Genomic DNA, 10,499 nt, shown 5'->3' on the forward strand with positions numbered 1-10,499 from the left:
CATAAAGTGATACTTGTGAGAAGTGTGCCTCTTAGCTCAAGTAGATACAAGACACTAAAAGGGTAGCTTCTGTCCGGAGGTGAGATGGGAAGGCAGAGAGGGTTAGGAGCTGGTTGAATGGACATGGAGAATCAGGGGTGGAAGGGAGGAGTGTGCTGTCACAGTATGGGGAAAGCAATTAGAGTCACATAAAAATGTATGCATAAATTTTTGTATAGGAAAAAATAAAAAAATAAAAAGGCAACAAGGGGAACTTAAGGACAGCACATCCATCTTTAGAAAATTGAAAACTGAAATGTTCTAAAGAGGTTGCAGTTTTAAGCTTGCAGGAGGAAATTCTACTAACACCTGGTTCATTCTAGAAGCCAACAGGAGAATTTTAATCCCTCTACTTATTGGATATGATCTTTATTTGAACAAAGTAAGACATGTGAATCTGAGCAAGCAGCTTCACTTCTTTGGGTCTTGTTCTCTTGATCTTTAAAGAGATGTTTGGAGTAGTTAAAGATCCATCCGGTTTCTTTCAGCTTCAAAATTCTGAGTCTATTCTCTAAACTCTGACAGGATTAAAAAATAATTTCAAAGGTCTGTATTATTTCCAGTCTGAGAAAAATCATGCATTTATAAGTCAAGTGGTGTTTTCTCCACAGCACTTGTCTGCCACACCTGTGACCTGTGAGAGACAGTTCAGTTTACATGATACCCTCGTGTGGCTGTGGTGTAGAAAACCTCATCTTGAATGAATCTAAACCTGGTTTTTGGCAACACGTTTGAGAAAAAGCCAATTCATTCACTGAGGCCCATTGTCATGGACAAAATGACTGGTGGGATCCTCTGCTATCATAGTGATGAAAGGAGTGGACAAGTTGTGGGGCAGAGTTTTCCTACGCCCCATAATTAGGCTGAGGAAAGATCCCAGAATGAATCCCTGCACTCCAGGGTTGAAATTCCAGCTATGCCATTTTCCAGCTACACGAACTTGGACAAGTTACTTTACCATTCCGAGCCCCAGCCTTTACGTCTGTGAAATGGTGCTTAGGCCTTATAGGCTTTTTGTAGGGCATAAACAGGTAATATGTAAAGTACCTAACACCACGTGTGGCATGTAGTGAGCACTCAGTGGTTTATCATTATTTATAAAAAGTATATCTCATATATTGGGCATGAAAAAAAAGAAATTATCAGCAATACTCATAAAAATTTATGTACGTTGCATTATTTAAAACAGTAAATATGCGGCAACAACTTAAAATTTGCAATAATGGGGAAAATGTTTAATAGATTTTTAAAAAGATATTGACATTGGTAAATGCTCATCACAATATTAAATTTCAAAAGATTACAAAACAGAATATACACCTCTGATAATATACATATATACATGTATACGTGTAGAAAGGCCCTAGACAAAAGGAGGTAGAATTAACAGTGATTTTATTTTCTTCTTCTTAGTTTTCATATTTTCTGTATAAAATGAACATGCATTACTTTCATAATGAACACAATTCTGAAAAGATAAAAATCACAGAGAGTAAGAGATCTATAAATAGTGGCTAAAACAATAAAGGACGAACTTGGCATGGAATCCATTTAAACCGTACATACATCAAACAGACACTCAAAGAGACTTCCTGAAGGAGAACAACTATCCAATAAGATAAGAAATTCTGACACATCAGGCCTTTCTGACACATTCATATGCACAGGTCTAACAGTCTACCACCTTAGAACCACTGTAATATACTACAAGTTTGTCCATATATTCTTTCCCTCTGGTTATTGCTTCATTTAAATACACCTCTTAAAAGGGGAGAGGGAGAATCCAGCTACTCTGCAGCCTTTTAAACATGTAAAACACCTCAGAACACCTCAGAATATGATTTTCATCATGTTACTAAATTTTAAGTAACAGTTAAAGAAAATATAAATATACTAAGGAAAAATACTTGGGTACTTGATATTCTAAAAATTCAGCTGTGAGAAAATAATTATTATATCTGTTTAGGAGGTAATTACTGCTAAGCCTAGGGGCTCCAAAGATAGAGAATACATAGTCCTTGCTACTAAAAGCTGACAGTCCAAAATCCAACATAATGTAACTGAGTCACCACAGAGGCAGAGCAACCAACTTTTATGTACAAGCAATTTCATGCCTAAACCTATAAAATATAAACTAACAAGATTAAATATATTGATTTTTAAAACAGCATACCTGAACAATCTTCATTTTCAGATAGGTGGGACCATCTCAGCATTTCTCTTACTAGTTGATCACATAATCCTTGAGCATCATTCAAATTATAGTTATAGAGGTAGCAGTATAAGAGAGAAAGATAATAGCGTATCTGAAGAAAACACGTCCTTTTTCCTCCTTCAAAAGAAAAAGAATTAAGCTTACATTAAAAACATGGTAGTAAGGTAATGTTCATGATCTGGGTGCTAGTTAGATAAGTGTGTTCAATTCGTGAGAATTCATCAAGCTGTGTACACTAGTAATACCTATATGTTTTATACTTAAAAGATTTTTTTAAATAAATCAGCAATACTTTGCTCTTTTTCATGTTAAATTCTGAACAATTTTCTTTTCTTTCATCAGGACCTAGGATGACTAAGATCTGGTCCAAAGAAAGTTGCCAATCCTCATTGTCTCAGCACTAAGATCCATCAACAACTTCTATCTAAAGTACACACAGTACAGTATGACACAAAAGGGAACATGCTATAAAACCGCTAAGCAACCATACACATATCAGACACTCAAAGAGACTTCCTGAAGGAGAACAACTATCCAATAAGATAGGAAACCCTGTTCACATACCTGAAGGGTATCTAGAACAGAGATTGCTGGTTGCCTGTCCTTTAGTCATTCTTCCTGAATAAGAGAACCTCAATTTTATTGGGGATACAATGCACCCAGGTCACAAAAGATCACAATTTCCAGCTAGATGTGGCCATATGAAAATGTGACTATGTTCTGAACCAAGGGAATACTGTATAGAACTTCCAGGAAAACTGTTTAAAGAGAGGTAACTCATCTGCAAGGTGCGTCGTTTCTTGCCTTTCTCCCCTTCCTTCTTTATGCTGCCTAAAATGTGGATTTCACAGCTGGAGCTCTAGCAGTCATCTCAGCCCACATAATGGCCTTAAGACTGGAAGCAATATACAGATGACAGAGTAGAAAAACTAAAAGAGCCTGGGTCCTTGATAATACCATGGAAACACCAAATCAGCCCTGGACTGTCAACCTATGGCCACCTTTCACAAAAAAGAGAAATAAACTTCTTCCTTATTAAAGCCACTAATAGTTTTAGTCCCCATTACTAGAAACCACTGCTAATGGATAAAGTTGGAAATGAAATTAAATGAAATGCCCATAATGGAACTCTAGAAAAATGTTTCTTCATCTAGAACTTCCTAACTCACTGAATGCCATTCTTACTCATCCAGTGGAATAATCACCAAATCTAAGAACACCATTAGACTTCTTTCTCCATATCTACTCAGTCACAAGCCCAACTGATCAAACCTATGAAATATCTGTCAAATGTGGCCTTTGTTTTCCATTATCTTTGACACTGCTTTGGTTCAGGGCTTCCTCATCAGACTACTTTCCTTGCTTCTAGGTAAAACTCACACCTCTACACCTCCACTCCTGCAAATGACCCTCCACACTGTAACAGAATGATTTTTCTAAATGACCTATATTTGAATAGGCACTTTTCCTACATAAAGTATCTTAACTGATCCTACTGCCTTCAGGATAAAATCTTAACTCCTCAACACTGTACACAAGACCTTCCTTCATGTTCTATGACCTACCTACCTCCCCAGCCTTAATTCTCACCACCCAATCCCCAATATTACACACACATATCACACAATCCAGTCCTACTAAACTACTTGCAGTTTGCCAAACTGCCATGGTTTCTCATGCCTTTCTGCCTTTGGAATGCTACATCCTCTGCTTAAGCCGTTCTCACTACTTTAAATGGCCAATTTCTACTCAATTTCAAATGCCACCTCCTCCAGGTAGTCTTCCCAAGACTGATGCTTATATTCCAGCCTCAGAGCGTATGAAATGTACTTCTGAGCTCTCCTAGCACCCTAACCATACAACATAATGAGAAAAGTGCTAGTTGTTTATCAGTGCTTTGAAGCAGTTCATTCCAGTTCGAACTCCTGCTAAGAATTTACGTTTGTAACAAGTTCCCTGCTGAGAATTTGATTTCCACCCCAGATATACTGAATCAAAATCTACATTTTAATAATATCTTGGGGGTGATTCTTATGTACGACTTCCTGGGAACTTGTTAGAAATGCAAATTCTCAGCAAGGGTTCAAACCAGAACGAACCGGTTCAAAGCCTTGATTATATAATCTCTCTCTCCTCCAGACTGTAAGCAACTTGAGGGTAAAGCTGTTTTATTTCAGTTAATCTCAGTGCCTGATACAGGTCTGTGCATACAGCAAGCACTCAATAAATACTGGTTAAATAGGTAAATAACTGAAACATACTAAGCCATTGGAGTCAGTAAATAAATTTAATAATTGACCATATCTGACCACGTAGCAGCCGCAGCCAGGGCTAGCTCCAAGGTCACCCTTAGAACTTGTATCATCTCAGCCCCACTCTCAGTCCTATATCATAAAGCTATCAGCAGTTTCTAGAAGCCAGGCATCCTCATCAAAAACTCCATGTAGCCCATATTTAATGCAACAGCCAGTCTAACTCATAGGAAATTCTTAAAGTTGAATGAATTAAGGGCAGAAGGCCTTAGCTACACGTTTCTCTAAGTCTCTAAGTATGTGGCAAAATATTTGATCTGTACTTTCCCATTTAGATATCTGCAGTCCCTCTAAATGATAAAAACATTATTTATGTTCTTAATCTTCTCATTTTTTCCCCCTCAACAATCAACCACAGATTCCATCATTAATCAAAAAAGGACAGAAGAAGCCCTACCTATAGATAACTGAAATGATTAAGAAGAATTTTGAATAGGTATTTCTGACAGTCAAGGTGCCTACAATATTAATTCTATCTGAGCATTAAGAAATCATGAGTACACTGAAATCTGAAATTATTTTTTAAGCTCTGTAGCCAACTAAAATATGTTCCTACCAAGATTATGGCAAGTATTTTTTTAACATAACCCTACCTTTCTCTAGAGTTTCCTGTAGAGATTTCTTCCACAGTTGAACAGATTCTTCATATGATCCTAATAGAAAATACTCTTCACCTAAAATTTTTTAAGTAAAAATTAGTCATAGTTAATTACATAACCTTATAAAAATTTACTTCATTTTCAAATTCAATGGATACTTCTCAGTCAGAAATTATTTTGAAAAACAAATAATTGTAACCAATTAATAAAATCAAAGCCCAGTTAACTATAGTGCTTATTCATGGAGTTAGAAATTATTTATAGGATACTGACCATTTATAGATTTAAGTTCTAAGGTTTGGTTCAAGTGATCTCCAGCAGCCTGTAAGTTAGCCTGTATATGACATAGCAGGGACTTGACAGTAGATGCTTCACGTGTCATCTTTTCGATTAACTGTCTGTCACCTTTAGGAGCTCTTCGACTTAATTGTGCTTGATACCATGAAGTTTTTTTATACAATACTCTCCAGAGAACAATCAATCTGCACACAAATTTAGATAATCATCAAAAGCAAATTTCAAACTAGGGATAAAATGAGGATAGCCCCCTTCTCGGTCTTTTTTTTTTTTTGGCCTGTATTTTTCACTAATAACATATATATATATATATATATATATATATATGTATATACACATACATACACAAACTGATCAGTCTTAAATATAATGCAAAATCCAATGATAAAAGAATGCATAATATATATTAAAAAATTCTTCATAAATGTTTTATGCATCGGTGGTCATTTTTCTATAGTGCGTAGGCAGAAATCAAAATTTTAACAATATCACAGTTGCCCAATACTAATATGAGTGTTGCACAGCATTTGGTATAAATCCTAAAATATTTTTAAATAACATAAAATCTATGTCAATTATAAAAGAGTTTCATTTCAAGGTGATGGTAACAGTTGTACAACCTCGTGAATATACTAAAAACCAACGAACTGTATACTTTGAAATGGTGAATTTTATCTCAATTTTAAAAAAGGAAAAATATCTATAATGTTGATGGTATCATAATATTCAAGAAAGTAGTTATACCTGTGGCCTGGGCTTTGAACAACGTTTACTACTTGAGGATGTATCTTGAAAGATGAGTTCCAAGACCATTTTTCCTGAGAACCATAGTTTTGAAACATTTGAAAAATAGGTAACACCAATGAGTCTTGATCTGCTGTTTTACTTCCATCAGCTGATGTAGAAATAATTTCAGGTTGAAGATTATATACACCATTTAAACTGGAAGCCACCATTTTAAGTAAATAAAAACAGGCTAAGAGCTTCTCTGAGAATAACTGACCCTGCTGTTGCTGAATCAGCAAAAGTTTTATAGTATGTGAGGCCAGCTTTACTAAATGTCCCACATCTTGTTTGTATCTCATATCCCAATACTGGATTGATATACACTGATGAAAAAGTTGAAAGATACAAAGCATCCATGCATTATCTCTTGGGCTCTTGCCTAAAAAAATATCAAGTTTAGGGAAAGGACATTTTACAAATTGAAGAATGTAGAAAAAATGAGTGATACAAACTACTGTGTAATTTAACATTAAATTTTTTTCTGTCACATTTTTTGAAATTCCTATATTCCATGCTGCAAGGAGATTTTTCTGGATAGAATGCAGTTCTGTAATGGTTCTGTCTGTCTCCTCGGTGTCATCCGTTACATGTATCGTATCAAACATAGATGCAAATTCCAATTTTCCCTCCTTGACACTACCAAATAACGGGTCATTTTTTTGGTTCCAAAAAGGAAATAAGTTGTTTGGAAAGTGTTTGCCTTCATTAGTTTCTTCTGCTTCAAAATCCTAAAACATGGGGGAAAATTACACTTAATAACATGTACTATATTATAATAGAATAAATTTGGTGTCTTCAAATTTCTCTGCCCTTTAACAAGAGATAAACAAAATCTGTTTCTTGGAATAAAATCAATACATAATTGTTCAAAATAAATAAAACACTGTTGCTACATACCTGCAAATCTCCTGTTTTTTCATTTAACTCCAGCGTTTCTTCTGCCTGCAAGAATTTGGGAACAGCTGAATCAGCTGAATTTTCCTTTCCTTGGTGTTTTAACAGACTAGACCTTAGGGAATCCAGTGATCGCAAGTTCAGCCCCTTGCCTTTGGGCTAAAGGAGAAAGATGAAAGATTGCCAAGAGTAAAATTTTATCAATAATTTTATTACAAGAAATTTAAAATCTTATAAGCAACTCTATACCATCCCAGGACATTACTGTCAGTACAGTTTAATTTAAAAAAGAATAAGACACCAACTTTTAAAAGTTATTTGCCAATGATAGCAAAGAAGTACTACACCTTAGACAGTACCACACTTTGGTATGTTTTCTCAAGCCTCTGGGTTGAATCAAGTAGAAGTGATCTCATGAGCGCTGATGGAGACAGGTTATCAAGAAATCGAAGGGTTGTGACCATATACCCATCAGAAATAATGAGGTAGGGTAGCCGGGAGTGTGCTTTTATAGAAAATCTCTGTCTCATAGGGTCACTATCGGAAGCTGATGAATCTACAGAATCATTTGAATCTTGAAATGTAAACTGCTGTGGTCTAGCAAACAAACATCAAAATACAATAATTAGTAAGAGAAAAACCTTAAAGGAAACAATCATATTACTCCAGAGAAAATTAACACAGCAAAATTATACTAAAAGTAACAGAATAACGACAAAGCAAATAAATGAAGTAAGAAAAGCATTAAATGCGTCTATACAGTTTGTTTTGTTTTAGGTTTTTTTTTTTTGGCAGGGGGGAGGTTGTTGTGTTTTTTCCTCCAGTTGCTGTTGAGTCGACTCCAGCTCATGGTGACCCCACGTGTGTCAGAGTAGAACTGTGCTCCATAAGGTTTTCAGTGACTGATTTTCTTGGAAGTAGATTACTTTCTTTCTTCCTTTCTTCCAAGGCATCTATGGGTGGACTCAAACCTCTAACCTTTCAGTTAGCAGCCGAACACATTAAACATCTGCACAGGGACTCCTAAATGTATCTACATCTTTCAGGAAAACATAATACAGCTGATTAAATCATCTATAGGTTTACATGGGCTTTTTAATTTTTTCCTGAATTATGACATTTACTCTATTGCTTTTCATTTATATTTCAGAAACTGTTTCAGAAAAGAGTAATTCACCCCAAATCACACAGTTAATGAATATAAGAACCAAGATTTGAATCCTGACCTGCCTGATTTCAGAGCCAAACTTCCATCCCATCTCACAATTAAAAGTTAAAATGTGGCTAAATTCTAAGGTCATCTATCCATTTTCAACAACTTTTTCTCTTTGGAAAAAAAGTAGATAAACCCAGGTGGCAAATTAATTTTGAGATTAATTTATCTAAGTGTTATTGTTTTACAACAACATACGCCATAGATTGGTCTTATGAGTCAGGGTCAACTCTACAGCAACAGGGGACAGGGTTTTTTTTAAAATTAACTTTTATATCAAAGTAAATAAATTTTGTAGCACTATTGAATATTTAAATAATTTATACTTACATAGTCACAATGTCAAATTTTCAGCAGGATTAAGCCACAAAAAAGAAATAGAAGAGAACTATAAATAAGAAACAGATATTGAAATGACAGACTCAAAGCAAGAATAAGACAATCTGAAAGAGGAAATTATAAAAAAAAAAAATACACACAGTAAAATAATACCAAAAGAGAAAAGTTCTGTCAACAAAACAATTCAAGTATCTCACCTATACGTTATTAGCGGATGAAGAGGAATAAATTCTGCTGGCCCAAATTCTATAGCGCAACCAAGCGTAATTAATGTTAGTAATTCACCCTGGCAGGTCAATAAAACCAAAGAGCCACGTTTTAACACACAAGTCAGAAAAAGATTATCATGCGTCCAGCTGACATCACCTACCCAGTAGGACCTAGAAAAAAGCAAGAGCCAACATATTAAGACAGGACTCTCTACAATGTCTCTGACAATTTACAATGGGCTATACCAAGCAGGGATTAGACATTTTAAAAAACAAGGTCAAAGAATGGATTTTAGGCAATTACCACACACATTTCATGAATTTTACTTCCTAGGATAAACGTGGAGCCCTGGTGGCACAGTGGTTAACAGCTCGGCTGCTAACCAAAAGGTTGACAGTTCAAATCCACCAGCTGTTCCCTGGAAACCCTATGGTGCAATTCTACTCTGTCCTGGGGTGTTGCTATGAGTCAGAATCATCTCAACAGCAAATTTTTTTTGGTTTTAGGATAGAGGTAAGAAAAAGAAGTTTGTTCTACCCCACAAAACACCCAATCAGAAATTTACTTGGATTCATAAGCAACTTATCAAATGAAAATTCTCCCTAAAAGAGTGTAGCTTTTTAGTTACTCACATTAATTGGAATGAATTTTACTCCAATTGGAGTCCACAATCAAGACCTACTGATAGGTGTCAAGTCCAATCCTACAGCTTACTAGAGTTCTACTCAGCAGTGAAATCATTCTCTTCCCAAAGCTGTCACTGTTATTATTCCTTAACTATCTGGTAATCTTAATTTTCATGAAAACAAAAAAATACCTTCTCCTCATGCAAATGATGGACACCCTAAGTCAAACAGACCACTTAACTGAGAATAGTAATACTTCTGGAAAGCAATTTTTGGAGAGGTAAAGAAAATGAAGGCACAGGGCTGAATCAAATTGAAAATTTTGGAAATTCAGAGAACAGCACAGAAAAGTATTCAGAAAAGGAAGCAGGGGGACTTCAAAAGGAAATCTTCCTATTCTACAATCCTGCTTATGTCCTGATAGCTCACTGACCATCCAAAGTCATCTCCTGTTAGAATGGTTACACAACTTGAATAATGTAATCAATGTCACTAAACTGTCCATGTAGATATTGCTGGTGTAAGTTCTGCTGTGTATATCCTCAACAACAACAACAAAAGTTATCTCCTATGTTGCTACTGGCCCATATGCAGAGGATGCAAACTTCATTTAAAAGGCTATAAACACGCCAGCCTCCCAGAGAAAATAATGGTCTTCATAATCCAGGCTTTTTCATTTCAGCCTCTTCAATTAAGACTAATTATTTCCCTACTCAATCATGATTCCACTCCCCCTAAGAAGACATAAGAAGAAATGAAAGAGAAAAGAAAATATGTTCCTGTAGCTTCTACTCCACCAGACCTTCTTTAAAAAGTATTTAAGGTAATGAAGAAGTTAAACTGTCCCTGTTTGCAGATGATATGATATTATACACAGAAAACCCTAAAGACTCCACGAGAAATCTACTGGAACTAATAGAAAGATTCAGCAGAGTGGCAGGATACAAGATAAACATTCAAAAATCAGTT

At 35.5% G+C, this 10,499-nt stretch overlaps 1 protein-coding gene across 1 annotated transcript in view; it reads right to left on the minus strand.

Annotated features, from left to right (window-relative positions):
- Nucleotides 1-10,499, minus strand: part of CPLANE1 (ciliogenesis and planar polarity effector complex subunit 1) — a 171,696-nt gene that overhangs the window by 151,641 nt on the left and 9,556 nt on the right. The window contains exons 8-14 of the mRNA XM_004387899.2: nt 8,892-9,074; nt 7,490-7,739; nt 7,146-7,301; nt 6,207-6,976; nt 5,439-5,647; nt 5,160-5,240; nt 2,213-2,371 (exon numbers count right to left, since the gene is read on the minus strand). Coding sequence (XP_004387956.1) covers nt 2,213-2,371; nt 5,160-5,240; nt 5,439-5,647; nt 6,207-6,976; nt 7,146-7,301; nt 7,490-7,739; nt 8,892-9,074 — 1,808 coding nt within the window. The remainder of the gene's footprint in view (nt 1-2,212; nt 2,372-5,159; nt 5,241-5,438; nt 5,648-6,206; nt 6,977-7,145; nt 7,302-7,489; nt 7,740-8,891; nt 9,075-10,499) is intronic.

The sequence above is a fragment of the Trichechus manatus genome, unplaced genomic scaffold (genome assembly GCF_000243295.1).
Source record: "Trichechus manatus latirostris isolate Lorelei unplaced genomic scaffold, TriManLat1.0 scaffold00197, whole genome shotgun sequence".
Taxonomy (NCBI): domain Eukaryota; kingdom Metazoa; phylum Chordata; class Mammalia; order Sirenia; family Trichechidae; genus Trichechus; species Trichechus manatus.